Below are 24,953 nucleotides of genomic sequence, written 5' to 3'. Positions count from 1 at the left end.
CTGTAGATAACCTGAGTAACAAACAATATTCCTCACATCGGGGTAGACAGAGTTACCACGTAATCGTTACCCGCTGCAACGCCATGTTGCCTTTCTGAAGTGTGAATAACGTCATTTCTCTAAACCAATTCAAACACTTCAGAGCGTCCTGACCACAAAGTAACGTTATAACTGCCTGGTCACTTGAAAGACACTTTTGCTAACCAGTAGCCATAAAGACAGAGCTAAACACCGGAGTTAACATTCATATTGGGTAGCGATGCACAGATCGATCGGCCACCGATCGCAATCGACCGATAATGCCCCTATCGGTTTTGATCGGATTTCTCAAAATAGATCAAAGCAGGCTGATCAGATGTTTCAATATAGAGTGCATTGACTGCATGCAGGGTGGGAATTTCACGGCGGCAACGGCGGCCACCCGCACTTTCGCCTTGATGCCGCGTGAAAAAAATCTCATCGTATGGCCACAGTGTCCTTTGTGCCCCTGGCCCGGTCAGCGTAGTGGGCTTGCCTTGAATTACAGCAACCTGAGTGCACAGTAGTCACTCACAGTAACTTCAGTGAGTTCGCGGTTCGCGCAGGTGGAGTCTCATCATCACATCGATGATCTCACGTGAAAGCCTCTCAAACAGCAGCAGCGTCTCAAAACAGAAGAACGAAACTTACAGCACAGCGAGCGAGCAGTTTGGTAAAGTTGGAAATATATTCACAGATTTGAACTTACCGGATCAATAACTCATAAGTGTTAATAACTCAATAACTCAATAACTCATAAGTGAAACCTTGTTAAAACACAAACGACGGGTCTTTCCTACCGTAGTAAGGTAGACAACGAGCTACAACCATATTTTTATCAAAACCAGCGGTCCTCCAGGTTTGTATGGTCAGCCGTCTGTGAGACGAGGGCACAGGGACCGTCTACAAAGTGCAACACCGAAAAGATAAACTACAAAAAATATTCAATAACTTCACTATTATTCAGTGTAGTGCCACCAAAATAACTCCACACATCAGTGGTCTCCTGTTGGTTATTCTACAATTTTTTGTTTGGAAGAAATGTGCTTTGCCATAATTTTGGGGAATTTCTATTGGGAGAAATATTCAATAACACTAATATTCAGTTTGGTGCCACAAAAATCACCTAACCCTAACCCTACTTACCTACGTTTTCTAAGGTAACATTAACTTGATATTGGTATTAAAAAATGTTTTAATACATAATCCATGTGAAGTGACGGCCAAATGGACTTGCCCCTAAAATGACGAAATTCCCACCCTGACTGCATGCATTCCACTAGTAAGCTACAGTTACTCTATGTAAGCTGAGTCCAAGTTGTCTATAAGAGAGTCTCTAGAGTGTGAAATATTGCACATTGCCTCAGCCTGCAATAAAACGGTGGTCAATTCATGATAATTTCTCATCTCCTAATTCTTATACATAATAATACAATGTCACTGTTGTGTAAGAAGAATCATTAATTAAATATATGAAAGTTACACAAGACAACAATATAGAAGAATTTATGGATTTGATGCTGTCAGTGGCGGTTCTAGACCAGTTTTAATAGGGGGGCCAGGTTGGGGCCGGCTTTTTTGTTAGGGGGCACATACAACCCAGAAAAAAGGATAAATCCCTCATTCAGACAAAGCAGTGTTTACAATTTCAGCAATTTTGATTGGGTAGTAAACTGCTGAGACACTTTATTTCTGCCTTTCCCTTCAGAACAAAATCATTGCAAGAAATCTGTCATTGTATTATTAATGCAGACTCCCTGTCAGGGGGGCCACAGGGGGGTCCAGACTCAGAGTTACGGGGGCACTGGCCCCTGTTGGCCCCCCCCTAGAACCGCCCCTGGATGCTGTGATCGGTGATCGGCAATATGAGGATCGGCAGATACTGCTTTCGGTGATCGGTGATCGGCCCCAAAAATCCTGATCGGTGCATCTCTAATATTGGGAAGCTAGATTTAGCAACAAGCTACATAGCTTGACTGCAACATCGTACAGCCATATGCACTATTGCGAGTATTACTGTAACCGCCGCTACCAGGGTGGGAATTTCACTGCGGCCACAGCCCCCGTTGCCCGACATGTGAAAAAAAAATCATCGTACAGCCACAGTGGCCTTTGTGCCCCTGGCCCTGTCCAAGTTCCATGTAAAAAGCGCCAGTGCAGTGTAGTGGGCTTGCCTTGAATAGAACTTCAGTGAGTTCGCAGTTCGCACAGGTGGAGTCTCATCATCACATCGATGATCTCAAGTGGAAGACTGAGCCTCTCAAACAGCAGCAGCATCTCAAAACAGAAGAATGACACTTACAGCACAGGTACGCAAGCGAGCTAAGCTACGATATGATACCTAACTGACTTATGTAGTAGGATATAGTTCGGTTAAATTGGAAATATATTCACAGATTCGAACTTCTCGGATTAATAACTCATAAGCGAAACATTGTTTAAACACAAACAAGGACTCTTTCTTACTGTAGTAAGGTAGACACCGAGCTATAACCGTATTTTCATCAAAACTAGCAGTCCTCCATCCTGGACATTAACATTGGTCTCTATGGTCAGCCGTCTGTAGCCCCTTTTGGATAGAAGGTGGCGTATTTGCTGCAAGGTAAAGGCGGCAATGTGCCGCCCTGTCTTTCTAAAGCGGAGGTGTAAACATGTGACGTGACGTGAAGCACGAAGTTGGGCAGTGAGCAGTGACACGAATTTGTCCTTCAAAATAAGAGCTTTACATTGCACCCCACTGGAGTTTAGAACTGGGTTCTTAGTGGGGGCTTTTTAATTTGAAAGTAGCGATCCCGTGCAGTGGACTTACCAAGCTTGCAGCTACACCAACAAGCGGACAGAAGCAAACAGCTACAGAGACTGAGGAGACGCTAGCATCTCCTGGATCTCAGCGGCTGTCCTGTTGCTCATCTTGATGTCTGCGGATGAAGTGATGGACTGACTGCTGTGATCAGCTGTTTTCTGGTTTTAAAACTCCCGGGCTGTGGGTTGCACAACAGTGCAGGTCATCGACACCTTCGCCCATCTCACGCAATTGCCATCACATTGACGCCTCGGATTTAGATAGCAGTCGAGGCGGTAATAAGTGTACCCTCCGAGGCGGCAAATTGGCGGACCAAAACAGACCCCCCATTTAACCGCCCTCTGTCTAAATCCGCGGACCTAGCCGCAAAAAGGACAGTCAAATTGGCAGCTTGCTGCCCAGTATAAAAACGGCTAGTAACAGATAATATAAAGATGTGCTCATCAATTGGGTCGGCTGGTTAAACAGCTTACCTAACGTTTACTGTTATGTTTATCTTCTCCTCACAGTTGACACCATCAGCCAGGAGTGGGCTTCTGTGTCCTGAGAAAGAGGACATTTTTCTGAAGAAAAACTGTAAAGTGAAAAGGTCCTAAGTATGTAGCAGTGAGCATTAGACATTGACTTGTCACTTGCTTGCAAGTGTTCTTTTGCACTGGAAATCATTCGTTGTGTATTTTTTCTTCAAGAAAACTGCTTGGAGTGGAAAAATACCAAAACTGAAAAGCAAAACTCAAGATTTGTACTGTAATGTGTTATGTAATTATTTTTGTTAGAATCGATATCGAAAAAAGTATTGTTCAGGAACCAGTATCCAAGTGAAGGTATCAGTATTGGTACAAATCCAGCGGCTCCCTCCACCTCTGAAATGACGCTCAGATATTTATCCTTGTTTATTCTCTGGCTCGGTCCAATTCTTTCTTTATACACTGCCTTTCTTCGTCAGTCTTCTTATTTCTTCACTTTGACGTGGGCAATGGTGGGGCATTTTTTGGCTCTGTTCTCCGCCATTGTTTACAGTTTGGGTTTTAAACGTATCTGACCAGGTAAGAGCCGGTACTGTGCCTGCACGGGGGAGGGGCACTGCCCAGTACGCGCTGCGTGAGGGAGGGCTCTGATTGGTTGTGTTGAGCCGGGAGCGGTGGATTTAATGCAAATCAATTAAGGCCACTGGGTGGACCCACAGACATTGGATTTTTACACAGCTGACCTGTATTTTGTTCTACTGTCAAATCTTTATGACAATTTTAGCAAATATAACAAAAAAATAGTTGCAGACTACAGCTTTAAGTAGAAATACTGTAATTTGAAAACAATTAATTGTAGAATTATTTTCATATTGAAAAGGTAAACTTAGGTAAAAGTATTTGATTATTAAATGCAAAGTGTATAGAGAATCACTGTAAAAGTATTTGTTCTGCAGAAAGTGTTTTCATATATAAGAATATTGGATCATTTTCACTGATGGATTTCATTGTTGTAACAGGTTGAAGTGCACTTAACTGAATATGATTTATATACTGGTGGATAGTTTAAGCTGAAACATCTATGACATTAACCTAATACTTTATTATAAACTCATATGTTTTAAAAAATATTCAAATGTTCCTGCCAATGACATCGGTGACCAGCCAGAATTTGACTCGCTCATCTGGAAACTACAGGAAAACAATGTCAGAAATCTGTATCTCAGCAGGGATGGTCTTTTTTCAAAGTTTCTAGGCGTGTGGCAGCACCATAAGCCCAAAATAACATAGACACAGAATCCCAGAAAAAGTCAGTTTTTCATAATATGGGACCTTTAAGTATATTTGTTCTTGAATACCACAAGGGTACCACAAGGGTAAATGTACTTGATAGGTTAGATTCCACCACTATTGCAGAACCAGCCAGACAAAGGCTCTGTTAGTCACAGTGCTTACTGTAGAGCGCTTGTAGTAAAGTAGATTTTAAAAAGGCGATGCATGCATTGTTGATGTAGTTTAGCATGCTAACATGTGCTAATATGCTAATTAGCTGAGGCTGGTGTGAATGTCCATAGCTTTGCTGGCATTTGGTCATAAAAAAAGTGTTGGACAAATTCATATTTTGACCCGATAGTGGTGCCAGATGAAAAAAAAAAAAAATTCATCCTGTTCAGTTATTACCTTATGGACTGATTTTGCCATCCCTAGAGTAATGCCACTTTAAATAAATACTATGTTATTTACATTTACCACAGCCCATTGTAGCTCACAAACACCTACAAGCTACTGCGCAGGAGACAGTGAGTGTGAGAACATGCACAGTGATGGGTTAGTAGAATATCAAAGTTTTTGTTTTGATGCTTACATTGACTAATATTGTAGAATAAGTCTGACCTGTAATACTACCCCAATTCCCAAAAACTTGGGACATTGTAAAACATAAACACAACTTGATAATGAATTAGTCTTTTTCGACATATACTCAATGAAAACAGTACAAAGAGAAAGGACACTATTTATGTCCTCAGGCATCTTCCAATCCTCTTTTCCATCAACAGCTCCATTTGGCTGCATATGAGCAAACACACCAGCATTTTTCCAATTTTTTATTTTATTTTGGCAAATACATTCTTACATATCATCTCATACAGTTACAGTACTACTGATAAAGTCACACAACGTATTTTGAGACTTTTCGTTCTTCAATTTTACTAATGTTGCCCTTCCATCCATCCATCCATCCGCTTATCCAGGGCCGGGTCGCGGGGGCAGCTGCCTGAGCAGGGACACCCAGACTTCCCTCTCCCCAGACACTGCCTCCAGCTCTTCCGGGAGGATCCCAAGGCATTCCCAGGCCAGGCTCCTCCTGGCGGGACATGCCAGGAACACCTCCCGAGGGAGGCGACCCGGGGGCATCCGAAACAGATGCCCGAGCCACCTCAGCTGGCTCCTCTCGATGTGGAGGAGCAGCGGCTCTACTCCGAGCTCCTCCCGGGTGACAGAGCTCTTCACCCTATCTCTAAGGGAGCGCCCTGCCACCCTGCGGAGGAAACTCATTTCGGCCGCTTGTATGCGGGATCTTATTCTTTCGGTCATGACCCAAAGTTCATGGCCATAGGTGAGGGTAGGAACGTAGATTGACTGGTAAATCGAGAGCTTCGCCTTGCGGCTCAGCTCTCTCTTCACCATGACAGACCGATACAACGTCCGCATTACTGCGGCCGCTGCACCGATCCGCCTGTCAATCTCACGCTCCATCCTTCCCTCACTCGTGAACAAGACCCCAAGATACTTAAACTCCTCCACTTGAGGCAGGAACTCTCCCCCAACCTGGAGGGAGCAAGCCACCTTTTTCCGGTAGAGAACCATGGCCTCGGATTTGGAGGTGCTGATTCTCATCCCAGCCGCTTCACACTTGGCTGCAAACCGCCCCAGGACATGCTGGAGGTCCTGGCTCGAAGGAGCCAACAAGACCACATCATCCGCGAAAATCAGAGATGAGATCCAGTGGCTCCCGAACCAGATCCCCTCCGGCCCATGGCTGCGCCTAGAAATTCTGTCCATAAAAATAATGAACAGAACCAGTGACAAAGGGCAGCCCTGACGGAGTCCAACATGCACTGGGAACAGGTCTGACTTACTGCCGGCAATGCAAACCAAGCTCCTGCTCCGGTCGAACAAGGAGCGTACAGCCCTTAACAGAGGGCCTCCGACCCCGTACTCCCGGAGCACCTCCCACAGAATGCCACGAGGGACACGGTCGAATGCTTTCTCAAAGTCCATAAAACACATGTGGACTGGTTGGGCAAACTCCCATGAACCCTCGAGCAGAGGGTATAGAGCTGGTCCAGTGTTCCACGGCCAGGACGAAAACCGCATTGTTCCTCCTGGATCCAAGGTTCGACTATCGGCCGAATTCTCCTCTCCAGTACCCTGGAATAGTCTTTCCCAGGGAGGCTGAGGAGTGTGATCCCCCGATAGTTGGAACACACCCTCCGGTCCCCCTTTTTAAATAGGGGGACCACCACCCCGGTCTGCCAGTCCAGAGGCACTGTCCCCGACTGCCACGCGATGCTGCAGAGACGTGTCAGCCAAGACAGCCCCACAACATCCAGAGACTTGAGGTACTCTCATCCACCCCCGGTGCTTTGCCACTGAGGAGCTTCCAAAGTATTTTCATTTTTTTGAACCATAGGGCATAGTTAACTATATATAGTTGAACATGGGAAGCTCTTCACTCCATTGTTCACCAGAGTTCAATGGTAAGGAATACAAGCAACCATGTGCACATGCATACACACATGTATGTATACATACACCTACACACACATATCTACATATATCCACATACATGCACACATAAAACAAAATCAGACAAAAACTTACATATACATCGTTTCGTATTGATGTCCATACATACATTTCCTATTGTGTGTAGTACATGAATCCATTAATAATGGCAACATCCCTTCAAACATATTGTCAAGTCAGTTAAAATCTGATCAAATTGGTTTAATGTACTCAGTCCACCTGGTCCAAATCAGGCAAAATTTTTCTTTTTGGATCCTGAGGGAAAATGATAGTCGCTCCATAATATACATTTCATGTATTATTTCTATCCACTCTTCAATTGTTGGTGGCCCTGATTTTAGTCTTTTAGCACCCAGTTAAGGGTTTTTAATGAAGCGTCACCTAGGTGTTCTTGCATACCAACCAGGGCCAAAGCTGTCCGGGCCCAGGGACTTTACTGTTTAAAGTCTCCTAATTGCTGAGTATAGTTCCTCTTAGCTTATTTCTGCAACCAGTTTTTGATTTTGCTCCTCCATAATCAGTGTGCGTTACACCCAACTCTGATTGGCCGGGGGCCGTCAATAATGGAACAGTGATTGGTTGGGGTTTGGCACGAGGTATCTTTCACCATCACCGATTGGTTAGTTGCCACCCGCAAGGGGAGATGGGATAACAATGGCAGCATCAACAACACGAGCAGAACATGCTGCTGCTGCGGCTTGCCTGAAGACCCCTGCTGCGTAAAGCCACTTTTGACGGTTGGAGATACAAACATTACTTTAAATTTGTTGAACGTAAGCAAAACAACTTGACTGTAAGGCGCACACTTTACCCGTGTTGGAAACTTCTCTCCACCGCTGCTAACACTACCTCAAACTTAACGAAGCACCTACAGAGACAGCACGCACACACAAAGCTTGTTGCCAAGGAACTGTGGAGCAACATGAATGTAACGAGTAATGTAACGAGTAATATAACTAATTACTTTCTTCAGGGAGTAATCATGTAATGTAAGGCATTACTATTTTTAAGAGTAATGTGTAATATATGACTTTTTTGAGTTACGAGCCCCAACACTGTCCGTAATGGAGGGTAGATTCACTGTAGCTAAGAAAGCGTCAATTTGGGGATCATCATCTGTTTGGGTTTGGGAGTATAGTGTTTTATAGTATTTCTCAAAACTTTCTTTTTCAGGCTTTAGAATCTTATGTATAGTGTATTCAGCTTGTTGTTTTCGTAATCTATAAGACAGAAGCTTCAAAGATTTTCCTCCTACTCCATAATAATGTTGCCTTGTAAACAACATTTTTTTCTGAATTTTTTGTGTGTTTATGTCATCTATTTCATTCTTTGTTTTCTTAATGTCTGAACTAATTTCTGGATCTAAGGTTTCTTTGTGTTCTTTCTATAACTGCTTTAATCTGTCTTCTAGATTCTTGAGCCTTTGTTGTCTAAGTTTTTCCTTGTGAGAGGTAACAGAAATTATCCTCCCCCTAATTACAGCTTTGGGTGCGTCCCAAAGCACGGGCGGCCTCACCTCTCCATTACCATTAAGTTCAAGATATACTTTGATTTCATTTCCTAATTTATTTTTGATTTGTGTATTATTTAGGATATTTGAGTTTAATCTCCAAAAAGTCGTCCTCGGTTTATTGTTAATATGTATTGACATATGGGATTGTAATCTGACAGAGCAATTGGGCCAATATCACATTGCACTACTCTATGGAGATCACTTTAAAAGATTAAAAAATAGTCTATTTTAGAGTATGTGCCGTGAGGGGATGAATAATTCTTTTGTTAATTTGTATATCTTTTTACTGATACCACTTAAGTCTGGGTTCCCCCTTGAAGAGTCTAGTTTTGGAATTAAACGTGTATTTAAGTCATCCCCCCATATGACAGTCCCCTGACCTTTTGAAGTCATTAATTCAATTATCTGTTTGTAGAATGACCATCCACTGCCCGGGGGAGCATATACATTAAGTAAACTCACTAAGATTCCTTCCACTTTGCCAATTAGCAAAATATATCTCCCCTCTTTATCTCTAAATTCAGACAGGTGTTCATAATTTACAGCATTAGCTATCAGAATGGCCACTCCCTTTCTGTGACCTGATTTATAAGAGGTTGAATATACATGCTTAAAGCCCATTTTACTTAATGTATTATGTTCAATTTCACTGAGATGAGTTTCTTGGAGAAAACCTATCTGGATTTTTTCTCTCCTTAATTTTGATACAATTTTCCCCCTTTTGACTGGATTAAGCACCCCGTTGACATTAAAGGAAATTATTCTTATTGGACTAGCTTGCATTTGAGTGGACAAGCTGGTTTTCACATTCATGGATTTGAAAAGCATTCCCCTCTCCATAAGAGCAAAAGGAGAGTAAACAACAGCAAAACTTTGTTAACACAGAATAAAAGGAACGTGGTAACAAAAGAAAATAAGTGTCCTTGATGACTTCCAACATAGGGGTCCTTTTTGAGACCCTGCTTGAGCCTTTTACATAAGGCTTCAAGGGAAAGCCCCTCTTTCGGGACAGATTGAGAGGGCCCTTGTTGAAGATAGTTGCGACCAAGTGTCCTGTTACTTCCCTGTCATTGTAGCTTTGTTTTTATTTACCAGAACAGGAGGTTGGGATGAGGTGATTACTTATATTACTGTTTCAGTGCCTGGCACACCCAGTTTAAATTTCAAGCTTTCCATATTGAATAAATTAAATGTTCTTATTACCTACAAAGCAGGGTAAGAAGGATTGATGACCAATCTTTCATGATGTAGGTGACTCTCCTCTGAAGGCTTGCAGTCTTTCTTTAAAGTTCACCTCAGAGGTGTGAGTTGCCCGTCTGTCAATGCGTCGGCGGGGTCTCTCCCAGGACAGCTGCTGTATCTGTGGGCCTGATGATTTCAACCGGGAATCCCTTCCTTGACAGATCCCGCGAAGCCTCCCCTGTCATCTCATATACTCACATTCCATCATCGTGTCTGACCTTAAGCTTAGCCGGGAAAAGTGTCTGGAACGGGATTTGTTTGTCTTTCAGAACCTTCCGTATTTCAGTGTATTCCCTGCACTTTTGGAGAATACGTGGGGCGTAATCATTATCCAGGTTTATCTTCTTCCCGTGCCATATGAAACCTCTCTTTTGCCATGCCAGGCGGAGTATTGTTTCCTTAGTTCTAAAGCTAAGGAATTTGATTAGGATGGATCTTGGTTGTGCATCCTCCGGTGGCTGCTGTCCAAGTGCGCGGTGGGCTCTCTCAATTTGCAGCGACATGTCCGCAGGTATGTCGAGGTTTTCCCGGAGTAACTTTTCCACAAAGGAGATCATGGATGAGGTCTCTTTCTCTGTTCCCTCTGGTATGCCATATATCCTTACATTGTCCTGCCTGGATTGGCTTTCTTGGTCAGTTATTTTTCTTCCAGTTTGGACTGGAGCTTGAGCATTTCTTTCAGGATATCTTCCATATTTTAAAGTCTCTCCTCCACTTTTGTTATCCTGCCTTCAGCCTCGTCCAGTCTGGTGTTTGTTTTCACAATTTCTTCCTTTATTTCTTCCAACTGTTCTCTGTTGTCCTGACGGAAACCTCTCAGCTCCTGGAGGATCGTTTCCAAGTGTACGCTCTCGTCGCCAGACATTGTTTGCGTTGTTTTTTCTGTTAGCTTGCTAGCGTTAGCACTCACGTTAGCCACTGGGTTACATTGGCGTTTTGACTCGTCCTGCTTTTCTTGTTGTGTTGTGTTTTTCTTGGGTTTGTTTCTAGTTGCCATTAAACACCCATTTCAAGATAAAGTAAATTTGATGAAAAATAGTGAGTTTTTGGGGTTTCTCTGAGAAATCTCGTCAGGGTTGGACGGGAGAGATGTTGTTATTCAGCCATCTTGCAGGTGGTCAAGCCGGAAGTCCAACACACCAGTATTCACGTGAGGAGGAGTGCTGCTGCGTCTCAGAATCAGAGTTTTCTGTGGGGAAATGTCTTTGCCACAGCAGCCAAAAGACAGTAATATTATAATAGAAATAATTAAAGTAAAAATATATATATATAAAAAAAGGAAACAAAGATAATAGACTTGTATATACATCTAAACATAATATTAATATGAACATGTAATTATAAAACAGTGTGGCAGTGTATTGTTATTTACAAAGGGTAAATATGGGTATTAAAAAATTGTCCAGATAATGCAAACCAACAATGAGAAATTAGTTATGTATTGGTTTGTATTGCACAGTGAGGTCTGCTGGAGCAGTGCTGGTTGTAGAGTCTGACAGCAGCAGGAAGGAAGGACCTGCGATACCTCTCCTTTACACACTTGGACCTGCAATACCTCTCCTTCACACACTTGGGGTGTATCAGTCTGTCACTGAAGGAGCTGCCCAGTGCTGTGATAGTGACCTGCAGGGGGCGGACTCCTTCACCAACAGAGTCATAGAAAGTTGTCAGGAGTGCCCTCTGCACTCCAAAGAACCTGAGCTTCCTCAGCAGATGGACCTTTCTGCTCTGACCTTTCTTATATGTTGCTAAAGTGTGATCATCCAGTCCAGTTTATTGTTCAGGTGAACGCCCAGGAACTTTTAAGATTTCACCATCTCAATGTCTGTTTCCTGGATGTTCACCTGTGTGCAGGGTTGTCTGTGCCAGCGGAAATCCACCACCAGCTCTTTGGTCTTTCCGGCATTGAGCTGGAGGGGGTTCTGCTGGCACCAGTCTACCAAGTCCTTAATGAACTCTCTGTAGGCTCTGTCGTCCCCGTCCCTGATGAGGCCGACAATAGCAGAGTCATGAGAGAACTTTTGTAGATGGCTGTGGGGTGACAAATCTGCAGTGTACAGGATGAACAGGAAAGGGCCTATGACTTTTCTATGTGGGGCCCCTGTACGGCAGACAACTGTATCGATCTGTGTGATAGTGATACATGGATCAGGCAGGCCAGGTTATGAAAAGTATCATTCGGATTTATGAGGACAGGAAACTGTGGGTGATATGATTAAGAAATGAAGAGAATAGGCTTTTCTTTCCCTCATCATGGCAAGTTTTTCTTACTTGAATCAAGGGTCAAAGGACAGAGGATATCGTTCACAGTACAGATTGTAAAGCCCAATGAGGGATTGTGACTTTGGTCTACATAAATAGAATTGATTTGATTTGATTTGTGAATATCATTAACATTTCCTGCAGCAATACTCCAGAGGGAGAAACTATAATTGGCTCTCCCCATGAAGAGAGGCGATGTGCATATTTACCCACAAGGGACAGCAGCTTCATTGATTACTTAATTGATATGAGAGGATCGATCAAGATTTAATTCATGTTTTGTGGTCACACAGAGAAATTCACAAAAAGTGAATTTCAAATTGGTAATTGACATGGGCAGGCAGCTAGCGTGTTTACTGACCAACAAACTCTTAATACCAGTCTGCTACATAGTGGTGTTTCAGTCTTGCCATCTTTGACCAAATGGCACACCCTGGCTCAAACCCTGTTGTCTGTTTGTGTACATTTTCATGCTCAGCACTGTCTCCATGATACTATATTCTATTTACCATTTATGATTGATTCCCTTTCAGGTTCTACAGGCGAGGTGATCGCAGTTTCCGGAAGGCGGAGAAGCAGCGACTGAAAGCAGAGAAGCGTCTTCTGAAGGCAGAGGTCAAAGAAATCCGTAAACAGCTAAGGATGGAGAGGCGGGGCATACAGTGGAGCTCCTCCCATAGAGATGGAAGTTCCTCCCCCGTCCTTCTGCAGCCCCGAGCCACGCAGCACAGCAGCCCTGAGTAAGTTACTGGAAAAACACATGGTCCAGACTTGAAAGGTCAAAGCACACACTAGGAGTAAATAAATAATTTTCCCATGTCTCAGAAAATGAATAAATGATTCATTAAAAGTCAGAGGTCACTACCACCAACCACTGGTACTTCTGCAGTTGCCAGGGGGTTTGTGTATATCTATATCTATATATATCTAAATATAGATATCTCTCTCTCTCTATATATATATATATATATAGATATATGGCCCTTTGATTTCTGCGATCACGGAATCGCGGAATTGGCCGGTTAAAAACGGAATCTATTGTTAAACGCGGAATATCGCGGAATTTGACATAATTTCACTGAAATGCTGTTTTCGTGTGGAAGAGGAATGTATGTCTGAGGAAAACTGCGCGGAGGGAAGCAAATCTGAGTGGCACAACAAGTGAAGGCCAAATGGACTTGCCCCTAAAATGACACAATTCCCACCCTGACTGCATGCATTCCCACTAGTAATCTACAGTTACTCTATGTAAGCTGAGTCCAAGTTGTCTCTAAGAGAGTCTCTAGAGTGTGAAATATTGCACATTGCCTCAGCCTGCAATAAAACGGTGGTCAATTCATGATACTTTCTCATCTCCTAATTTTTATACTTAATAATACAATGTCAATGTTGTGCAAGAAGAATCATTAATATAATCATTAATATATGAAAGTTACACAAGACAACAATATAGAAGAATTTATGGATTTGACACTGTGATCGGTGATCGGCAATATCGGGATCGGCAGATACTGCTTTCGGTGATCAGTGATTGGTGATCGGCCCCAAAAATCCTGATCGGTGCATCTCTAATAGATATGACCTAAAACATCTTTACATTTTTTACACAGGTCCTAAATGTACATAAAGAGAACCCAATTAAACAAATGAGACAAAAATACTATACTTGGCAAAGTTAATTTGAAAGTGAAATTAGAGTCAGTGTTTTCAATCAATGGGATGATAATCAGTGGGTGTCATGTTCTATTTAAAGAACAGGGATCTATCAAAGTCTGATCTTCACAACACGTTTGTCAAAGTGTGTCATGGCACGGACAAAGGAGATTTCTGAGGACTTCAGAAAAAAGGTTGTTAATGCTCATCAGGCCAGAAAAATGTTACAAAACCATCTCTAAAGAGTTTGGACTCACTAATCCACAGTCAGACAGATTGTTACCCTCCTCAGGAGTGGTCGGCCAACAAAGATCACTCCAAGAAAAGACCCATAATCGTTGGCAAGGTCACAAAGGACCCCAGGGTAACTCCTAAGCAAGTAAAGGTCTCTCTGACAGTGGCTAATATTAATATTCATGAGTCCACTGTCAGGAGAACACTGAACACAATGGTGTGCATGGCAGTGTTGCAAGGAGAAAGTCACTGCTCTCCAAAAAGAATGTTGCTGCCACATGGTGGTGGTAGTATCATGGTTATGGCCTGTTTTGCTGCATCTGGACCAGGACTGCTTGCCATCATTGATGGAACAATGAATTATACCGGCAAGTTAAAAAAAAGATATTTTTGAAAGAATAAGAATTTCAATTTTTTTTTGTATTTCTTGCCCAGGCGTCCAAAGCGCCCCTGTCCCCTGGTTGTTCCAGCCATGACAGCTGCATTTCTGGACGAGAATCTTCCTGATGGAACCCGACTACGTCCCGGTACCAAGTTTATCAAATACTGGAAGATGAGAAACACTGGAACAATAAGCTGGAGTGCTGATACTAAGGTAAAAAACTGTTGCCCAGTCCACTCTTTTGAGTGTCGTGTCACATGGATTATGAGATCATGCTATGACAGTGTTACCTGAAATGCAGGTGAATGAATATGCTGTGTTTTAAGTAACGTAAAAAAAAGGAAAGACAAAACAAAACAAAATATGTGGCAGTTGGTGTTGAGTCGTGGTGCACTGCAGAAATTATTCAATGTATGGGAAACACTGTTCCTACTTAAAGGGAAAGCAGAGAATTAATCTTTACTAAACGGGCAAAGAAAAGATGATAAGAAAACATAACAAGCCATATCTCGCCTGTGGTATGACCAGTACAACAGCATGTAGTGAAGAAAGAGCACAGCCTGTGATAAGTCTCAAAATATGAGCTTCTTACACTATGTCACCAAAAAAGTTACGCCACGTGGAGTCTACATGTCTGTGCCTTCAAATTCTTGCTCCTCAGTTTAAAAAGCTGCACACTGTAGCTGAGAAATGAATAGTTCCTTATGCTATTGGTATTGTTCCAATTATGACTGATGAAGCAACAGCCACCAAACAACTACTGTCATTGGATGACACACCACTGCCCACAGGCTGATGGGCTAAAGTGTCCTAGAAAAGTAAGAGAAAACAGGCAGAGGGCAGGGTCTAAAGCATCCCAACACACTTCTAGTGAGTCAAAAGTGATAGGATTACTTTTGTTTGAGTTATACATTATTATCAGTATTGTTTTTTAAATAAATTCCTTCTTATTCTGCCTTTAAATATACTACCACTGTTAAATGTGCTTCATATTTTGCCTCGCCTGCTCAGCTGAAGTTCATGTGGGGAAACTTGGCAGTGGGATCTGGGGATCGTTGGAGAGAGGTGTCTGTTCCCTTCCTCCAGCCTGGACAGGTGAGATGGTAACATTAAGGAAGTTTTCATTTTCACTTATCTTTGGAAAAAAGTACCCTGAACTTGTATTGTCTTTGTAAAATTAAACCACATGGAGGCTGTCAGCATCAACTGCTCTGTCATTTTTCACTGTATTGTACAGGTTATAGCCATTGTCTGCCGGTGGGAAAAAGTAGCCAGTTAGATGGCCATCAAAGCACAAACAATTCCAACATGCGAGCACTCAATTACTGAATATGTTATCGAGCTTGTCTACCCAACATGTATTGAGGCGTAATGGAGAAAGAAGTATGTTGTGCGTTCTGTTCACAGGGTGTTTGCCTCTGATAATTATCGATAAATACAATGATGTGATTTTCCTTTACCCCATTGAAAGAGCCTGTGTATTCTTTTCACATCTGTGTCATACTCTGTAGATATAGACATTAAAACTGTAGTGAAATCAATCAAGCAAACATTATTTATGTAGCACCTTTCAAACAATTAAAAATGCAATCCAAAGTGCTTTACAAGTGATTGAAAAAGATAAGAAAAAAAAATTGCAACACCAATGGCAATAAATGATAAATATAGGACTATGATAAAAACAAAAAATAAATTTTAAACATTAAAAATGATAAGAAATGGACTTCCGGTTTGGCACATGGAATAGCCAGACGCATGGTGAGACCGCTCTCCCAGGCAAAAATGGTTTCTCAAGTGAAATTGTACTCAAATTGTGTGAATTCTTCCTAATTATAGTATTGAAACATGGTTTCAGCTGTTCTATCATTAGTTTTAGTTAGAAGTATTTTCTGGCCATATTTGTGCTTTTCAGAGCGAAAGACGTTTTTTGCACTCATGACAGACTAAGCTGTATTTCAGTCAAAAATGGTTTCTCAAGTGAAATTGTACTCAAATTGTGTGAATTCTACCTAATTATAGTATTGAAACATGGTTTCAGCAGTTCTATCATTAGTTTTAGTTAGAAGTATTATACCCAAACTAATTTAAAATTCAGTATTGCTCGATAAGAAAGATTGATGGAGTGGGGAAGAATACTTGGAAGCCAAAAAGCCGACGAAAGAGAGCCTGTAAAGCAGAAAAACACGACGACAGCCAGAGACAGCAGCGGTAACATGGAGCAAGTCGGCATGGCGCCTGCAGACATAATTAAGGCGATTAACGACCTCAAAGGTGATCTAAAAGGCGATAACAATACTCTGCGACAAGAAATTTCCTATCTCGGACAAGAAATAAACGTTAAACTGGATATGCTTGGTGCAGAAGTCCGCAATCTATCGGACCGAGTGGAAGAAGCAGAGTCCAGGGTGGAGACAGTCGAGAGATGGGCGGCTGAAACGACCGAGGCCCTGAGCACCTGCCTGAAACAGCAAAAGGCCCTGCAACACAGACTAAACGATCTAGAGTCACGCTCCAGACGCAATAATATCCGCATCTTTGGAGTGGCAGAAGGAGAAGAGGGAGAAGACTCGGTACCAGAGTTTGTCGAGGCGCTCATCCGGAGCAAGTTGCCGATCCCCGACGGCATGGAGTTAAAAATACAGCGCGCCCACAGATCCGGCACTCAGAGGCCCGCTCCAGATAAACCCCCGAGAGCATTCATAATCAACTTCCAGGAATTCGCAACCAAAGAATTGGTTTTAAAGGAGGCGTGGAAAAAAACCAAGGAAATGTGGCGAGGTGGAAGCTAGGGGTGAGTGTTGCCGAACAACGCCACCTGGGGAATTTCGCCACAGGAAGTAGTTACTGTTTTGCTAGGAGACTATAAGATCACACAGGTTCGTAAATCACCACTGGTCAGGAGACACTGTTCAAAATATAGAAATACTTTTATTGTACAATGGGTTTTTTTTAGTTTCAAAATTTACCAAGCCATCTCACATTAATCACTGGGCCAAACAAAAGGGGATGGACAGAGCTGGGCTTGCCACGGCAGCCTGAAACCAAAGAGGAGGGAGAAACAAACCAAAATAATAATATCACCCGTGACACTGCACACCCACGCAACTGAGAAGTGAAGAACCCGCCACCAGGGATTGGGTCGCCGCTCTGAGCTCCAGCACCTGTCCACAAGGAGAGAGGGAGAATTAAAATGGCCTCACAGTCAGGCTGGTATCTCTCTCACACACACAGACACACACACACACACACCAACAATAAAGTATTATAAAAAAGGAACCCAAAATAACCAATTAAATCTTCAAATACAATTAAACAAAAACGATGTAAAATAATAAGAAACTCAAATTTACACTTAACAATAAACAAATTAATAAATCAAGCTTTTCCTCAAATCAATAAACCCATGCAGCAGCCCCCAGAGAGCCCAGCATTAGGGCTCTGATGACAGCTCTGTGAGGGGGATGCTGGACCCAAACTCAATTCAGAAAACCCAAAAAAAAAGAACACAACAAAAATTATTTTTTTTAAATGACACCAAAACGGCTGCCTAAAATCAGCAGCAGCCAAACAATGGAGCCACACAAAACAGCAGCGTCGTCCAGGGAGCCTTGGCGATGAATGAATGTTTAAATGGAGCTCACCGGCGCAGCGTCACAGCAGGCCAGGTAGCAGAGTTATTGCACGGCTTCTGCCTGATCCAAACTGTGGCACAGAATGTTAACAATTAGCCGGGGGTCGAGCAGCGGTTAGAAGGGAAAGAGGAGGACGGACAACGCCGACTTACCACGAGGACGCACAACCACACCCAGGAGGGCTTCCAGCGGAGCAACGCGGCCCCCACGGCGACAGCAGCCTGCCACACTACAGCAACAAAAAGGAGAACCGTGTCACCGATGCGCCCTGCGGCACACTAAGTGGGAAGGAGGACAGCGGTGCGCATACCTGTTGTGCAACGAGAGGAAACGTGCGCCAAGATGATCCGCCACGCCAAACCGGGCTCCACCACACGCCACAAAGGCTCAAACACCTGCACCAGCTCTGCCACGCCGGGCCACAGCCACCACGGAGGACGAGCAGAACCGGAAAGGAGAAAGGGATCGCAGGTGTGACCAGGCCAGTATAAATAAGCGCGCAGCGCCGCCCATCAATCAGTGCGTCAATCCACACCTAATGTGGATGGAGCAAGGAGGAGGGGGGGGGGGGGGGGGGGGGGGGGGGCATGTGGGAAAAGATGAGACCGTCCTGCCACAGAAAGGATCCAGCTGAATAATAAAACTCTTTATTTTGATCATGACTACACAGCTGAGGTGGTCAAGAAACGCAAAGATTACAACGGGATCAAAAAGGCTCTGAAAGTGAAAGGAATCCGCTTCCAAACACCATATGTAAACATGCGCATCCACTGGGAGACGGGAGCCTGACTTTACAGCAGCGCAGAGGAGGCGAGAGCGGAGCTGAGGAGACGAGGAATCGCAATGGAGGAGGCGACGCTGGCCGAGGGGGCGATTGACTGGGGAGCATGTCTGGGAGAGCTGCTGGGGTCGTGGCAGAAGGCAACGGGACATCGCGGGGCAGAGGACGACATCTCCTGGAGGGCGCGGCACAAACTTCAGAGTTTCCAGAGTGATCATACTGCTCAGAGAGGATCCCCAGCGCAAGGAAAGTAGAACGAAGAATTAGAACTTATCACAGGCTGGTAAGATTACTGCCACTGCGAGACTGAAATACAAGTGCTGATCTGGACTAATATCAGGCTTTATATAGACTATATTGTCAATAATTGTCTGGGAGTGACGACTTAATCCTAATAGCTTATGTTGGACTTTAGGATGGTAGGGCTAGTTCGCTCAGATGGCAGTAGCCACCCTATGCATAGGGCCCTATCTTAGTTATAGGATCTACCCTCGACCCACCAACGGGGTCTCGGTGAGGAGTTCTCTCCTCCCAGTTTGGAGGTCTGTGTTTCACTATGTTCAGGTGACTTTGTTCTGCTTATGTTCTTGTTTTTTTGTGTTAACGGGGGACAACACAAAGCCATTCTCTCTTTTCCTGGGTTTAAATGATAATGTCACATAATTTGAAAATAGCTTCTCTCAATGTTAATGGCTTGAGTAACCTGGTCAAGAGGAGTAGGGTGCTAGCGAAAATGAGGAAAGATAAGTCCCAAGTGATTTTTTTACAAGAGACACACATGTCTAAGCTGGAACACGAGAAACTAAAAACGTTTGGGTACTCCAATACATATTATAGTTCATGTAAAAATAGTAGGAGGAGAGGGGTTGTAATAATGATATCTAATTCATTAAACTTTGACTTGATTAAAGAAAAAAGGGACGATGAAGGCAGATATATGATAATCAAGGGCAGGATGGACTGTGTTCTGGTCAAACTTGTGAATGTTTACACTCCTCCAGAGACTGACATGGATCCCCAAAATCAAAAACCCTAAATATACTGATAAGAGAGGCAGGCTTGACTGATGTGTGGAGAAGTCTTCATACAAGGGACAGAGAATTCACCCACTATTCAGCTACACACAAAGTTCACTCCAGGTTGGACTTTTTCCTGATGAATACTATAGATAGACACAGGGTACATGAGTGTACAATCGGAACAGCAGACGTGTCTGATCACAGTATTATCTATTTAAATATATGTTTGAACAGCAAGCCGAGGAACACACTATGGAGGCTGAATATTGGAATTTTAAACAATAAATCCACAGTGGAAGAAATTAAAAAAGAAATTGGTGAATGTATAAATGATAATAAGGATGACCAGGTTGACCCAACTATTGTTTGGGACACGGTCAAAGCGGTTATGAGAGGGAAGCTAATATCAAGAACAGCCCATCTAAGGAAAATCTGGAGATTAAAATATGATCAATTAGAGAAGGAGTTGGAAAAATTAGAGAAACAACATCCCAAAAATGACAATAAGGACATAATAGGGAATCAGATTAAAGATATAAGGAAACAAATAGAAAACTTAAATAACGATGAAATAGAAAATAAATTGAGATTCATGAAGCAAACCTTCTATGAATCAGGCCCAAGGGCAACACGAATATTAGCGAGGTGTCTTCGGACGCAACAAATAACAAATTCAGTTCATAAAATCAGAGATCCTTTATCCAGTTCATTAAAATACGAACTAGAGGAAATTCATAAAATCTTTAAAAACTACTATGAGACCTTATATTCACAGCCTGAGAAGGCTGACGAAGAGAAATTAAAACAATTCCTGATTTCACTGAACCTCCCCTCAATAGGCTCAGAGCAAAATAGTTATCTGACCGCCCCTATTACGAAAGACGAATTAGATAAAGCTATAGGTAGACTGGCGAGTCCTGGAAGCGATGGTTATCCAAACGAGTGGTACAAAAAATTCAAAGAAGTCCTCGCCCCGGCACTGTTGGAATCATTTAATTGGACACTTGAGAAGGCTATAGCCCCACCATCCTGGAGGGATGCTGTGATTTCTGTCATTCCCAAAGAGGGGAAAAACAAAGAATATTGCGAGTCATATCGCCCAATATCGATTCTGAATGTAGATTACAAACTGTTCACATCCATTATCATTAAAAGACTGGAGTGTTTTCTGCCTGACCTGATACACGAAGACCAGACAGGCTTTGTAAAAAGGATGCCAAACACAGGATAACATCAGGCGCACCCTTCATATTATAGAACATGTCAATATATATTATAAGCACTGCCCTGATCAGCTTAGACGCCGAAAAAGCGTTCGACAGGGTCAGCTGGGATTTTCTGTATAAAGTACTAGAGAGGATGGGATTTAATGATAAATTCATTAAATGTATAAAGGCATTGTATACTGACCCATCAGCCAGAGTTAAAATCAACGGACACCTGACAGACACTTTTAAACTGTACAGAGGGACACGACAAGGTTGTTGTGCTAGCCCTCTTTGCGATCTTCATAGAGCCACTCGCTCAAATAATTAGACAAGAGGACCAGTTGACAGGAATCACGATAGCAAGAGATGAACACAAAATAGGCCTATTTGCTGAAGATATAATTACCTTCCTTCAAGACCCAAATACAACGTTTATTAAACTAGTAAAGATAATGGAAGAATATGGATTGATGTCAGGCTACAACTTGAATGTCAAAAATTAAGATATAATTTAAATTGGAACGCTAAGTCAATAAAATACCTAGGAGTGATAATAACTCAGGAATTCGACAGAATTTATGATACAAATTACAAACAAATAAATGAAAGAATTCAAAGAGATGTGGCAAAATGGTCATCACTGGTAATGGATTTCAGCTCAAGAGTTGAGGTGGTCAAGATGAACTTCTTGCCTAGGTTGTTGTATCTTTTTCTATCGCTCCCAGTAAGAATACCGGACTCACAATTCTCAGCATGGGACAAGTTAATTTCTAGGTTCATCTGGGCGGGAGCCAGGCCTAGGATAAGACTCAAGACTCTTCAGCTGGACAAAGAAAATGGAGGTTTGGCTCTGCCAAACTTTAGAGAATACTACCATGCTGCACAATTAAGATACGTAGTATATTGGTGCTCTCCCGGTTATTGGGCCAGATGGAAGGACAGTGAGATGGGCCTGGGTCAGGCCCCTCCACAGTCAAGGTTAAGTGGAAAGGAACATATGGGTCTTCTTAAGGGTGAAAACTCGATTATGAGAGAAACATTCGAAATATGGTACGATGTGGTTAAAAAATATAAGTTAACAGGAGAGTGTAAGCTGTTGATTTGGCCTTCTCACACCTCCAGGTTCAGACCAGGAACATTAGACAAGACCTTTGAAAAGTGGAGAGACAAAGGAATAACAGCGACATGTACACTTGTAGACAAGCAACATTTTAAATCATTTAGACAACTTAAAAATGAGTTCGGATTGGAAAATGGAGATTTATACAGATATCTTCAATTAAGACACTTTTTCGAGACAGAAATCAAGAAGGAAATCTCACTGGAAGGGAATGATGTGATTGAGGTGCTGACAGGTGCATACATGCAAACTCCCTCAAGAATTGTCTCTAAACTGTATAAGGGTCTTTTGAAGCACCAGGGAAGAAATACAGTGTATATAAAAGTGAAATGGGAAAAATAATTTAATGTCGAGTTGTCTGAGAGTGATTGGCAATCTATATTTAAGACCCAACATACAACAACAAGCTCTAAAAGATGGAGGGAGTTTGGTTGGAGAAATTTAACATGTTTTTTTATTACACCCCAAATTAAAAGTAAACAATTAGGTCAACAACAGTACTGTTGGAGACAATGTGGGCAACTGAATGCCAACCACTCTCATATATTTTGGTCATGTGTGAAAATACATTCATTTTGGGAGGAGGTGCTGAGAGCCATGGCTGAAATTTTTGGATATAATATCCCTAATGAGCCCCGGCATATATATCTGGGACAGATAACAGACGATGTAATGGGTAAAGAGGACATACACTTGTTCAAGATCTTATCTCTTGCGGCTAAGAAGGCCGTTACAAGAAGTTGGTTGAAAACTGACCCACCTGGACTGAGCCACTGGCTGGACATTGTAGAAGAAATTCGATCAATGGAACAATTGACCTACAGTCTACGACTCAAAATGGAGCTATATACTGTACAAAATGGACAAAATGGCACCTGTATGTGACAAAGTAGTGTTTATCCCCCTGTGCTTTGTTTCTTTTTATACCTGTCTTTGTTGACTGATTGAAGAAAAATAAAGATTAAAAAAAATAAATAAAATGATAAGAAATTATAATAATTATAAGATACTACCAGTGACGTGCGGCCAGGAGAGGCTCACCTGTCATCATGGAAAAAATAAAATATATAATAAACAAATAAATTAAATGGTTATATTTATCAAATTATTTGAACTATAAACTGATTTTCCATTTAACTTAAACAATTTGGATTGTTTTATATTAAGAATCGCTGAATTTTCGCATTTCTGTTCAAATACGGGGAAGAGATGCACGGTGAGGCAGCAGCAAGCTGAGCCTCACCTTGGATTGCGCAATTCAATGCTCTGCCACGCAATGAGAGCGTGTCACTAGCCCCATTCACACTGCCGTTTGCATGCGGGGATCCTGCGCCAATTCTCCGCACCCTCCTCTGTGTGAAAGTTTCAGATGCGGAGAGGGGGGAAATTTCATTCCTGCGCTGATCCGCCTCTGGAGGTAGTATCAGGGCCGCATTATTGGTGAGCCGTCCCAGTGTGAACGGATAATCCGGAGGCGCGGAGCCAGGGCGCGTCGGTCTGACAGTCTGATAACTACACAGCTCCTTCACTCAACTATATACAGAGAAAGTCCCACAAAGCAACGTTACATGACCGAACAAAAGTAACGTAGTAACTGTAACTGTCTTTGGCAACTTATATGAGCAAAACAAATACCACAGCTGTACGTGGAGAAGCGTCCGTCCTCCTGTCCTTCCTCCGCCTGTCCTCCTGACTCTTCCTCACATTTCTGCTCAAAAAACAGCGTCTGTCACCAGCAAAAAACTTTAACTCACTCAGTGTTTGTGACGAAAATAAATCACCGCGAATGTCAGCCCTCCCGACCGAGACTTCAGGGAACTTTCCCCCAGAAAACTGCCTCCGTCCCCGCGAGTGAGGGAGTCAGACTCAGACAGCGTTCTGTTTACTGATGATTATGTAATTATGTAATTTAGTGCATAAAACGTAACTTCGTCACTTTCCAGGATGTTTGGTGGGTCAGGATCTCAATCACTACACATTATAACAGCATCCATATGATTATAAACTTTCCGCGGGTTTGGATTGACAGGGGGAACGCCAGGGGAAACACCGACGTCATCAACATGACGTGTACCGTAACGCCTCTTTAGAAGCCACAGCGCCGGCTTTCTGTGTGAATTACACACGTGAAGGCGAAGATGCTCCGCTCTGTGTGAATCACCATCAGTGGAGAATTGGCGAACCACCGCTCCGGAGATAATGCGGAGATGTTGTGTAAAAAGGGCTACTGTCTCTCTGTATGTTGCCAATCAAATGTTTCAAACACTTTTAATAAATGCCCCCCCTGACTTTCTGTAGTTTAGCTGATGTATATAATATATGTGTGTAACCTGTTTCTTGTGTTCGGCGATCTTACAACGGCAGTGAAGAGGCAGTGGGTGAGGCAGGCAGTTCTCTTGCCTCAAGGTAGGGGGACACTCGTGAGCCCAGACATTCTTATGCTACTCCGCAGCTGCAGAGTAAGTGACAGCGAGCTAGCAAAAATCTTAGAGTCCATGGTTACGAGCGAGTTAAGTGCAGTGATAATTTTTCGCCCCTCTCGCCCCGCCTGGTTTTACAATGGAGGATTTTATATCGAAGCTCAAACAATTTTCTAATCTGGACTGACTTCCCGCTGTGCATGTGCATGTGTATGTGTGCACGCGTGTGTGTGTCTGTGAGGTAGACACCGGCAACTGCCGTGGCAAGTCAGTGGTAGCTGCCCCACAGCTGCTGAGAAGGATGTTGAAAGATTGATTAAGAAAACCAAATTAATGTAGAAATTACGTAATGGAAAAGCTACTGCTAGCGAGTCAAATGACACGACTGT

General features: G+C 42.8%; 1 protein-coding gene across 2 annotated transcripts in view; it reads left to right on the top strand.

The window, feature by feature from the left end:
- nbr1b (NBR1 autophagy cargo receptor b) overlaps window positions 1-24,953 on the top strand; it is a 104,882-nt gene that overhangs the window by 63,208 nt on the left and 16,721 nt on the right. For both annotated transcript variants that reach the window (XM_030409388.1, XM_030409387.1), the window contains exons 9-11: window positions 12,649-12,855; window positions 14,438-14,597; window positions 15,396-15,479. In XM_030409388.1, the coding sequence (XP_030265248.1) occupies window positions 12,649-12,855; window positions 14,438-14,597; window positions 15,396-15,479 (451 nt within the window). The remainder of the gene's footprint in view (window positions 1-12,648; window positions 12,856-14,437; window positions 14,598-15,395; window positions 15,480-24,953) is intronic.

The sequence above is a fragment of the Sparus aurata genome, chromosome 24 (assembly GCF_900880675.1).
Source record: "Sparus aurata chromosome 24, fSpaAur1.1, whole genome shotgun sequence".
Lineage (NCBI taxonomy): Eukaryota > Metazoa > Chordata > Actinopteri > Spariformes > Sparidae > Sparus > Sparus aurata.
The sequence above is the reverse complement of the archived record's forward strand: the minus strand, read 5'-3'. Positions and strand labels throughout refer to the sequence as shown.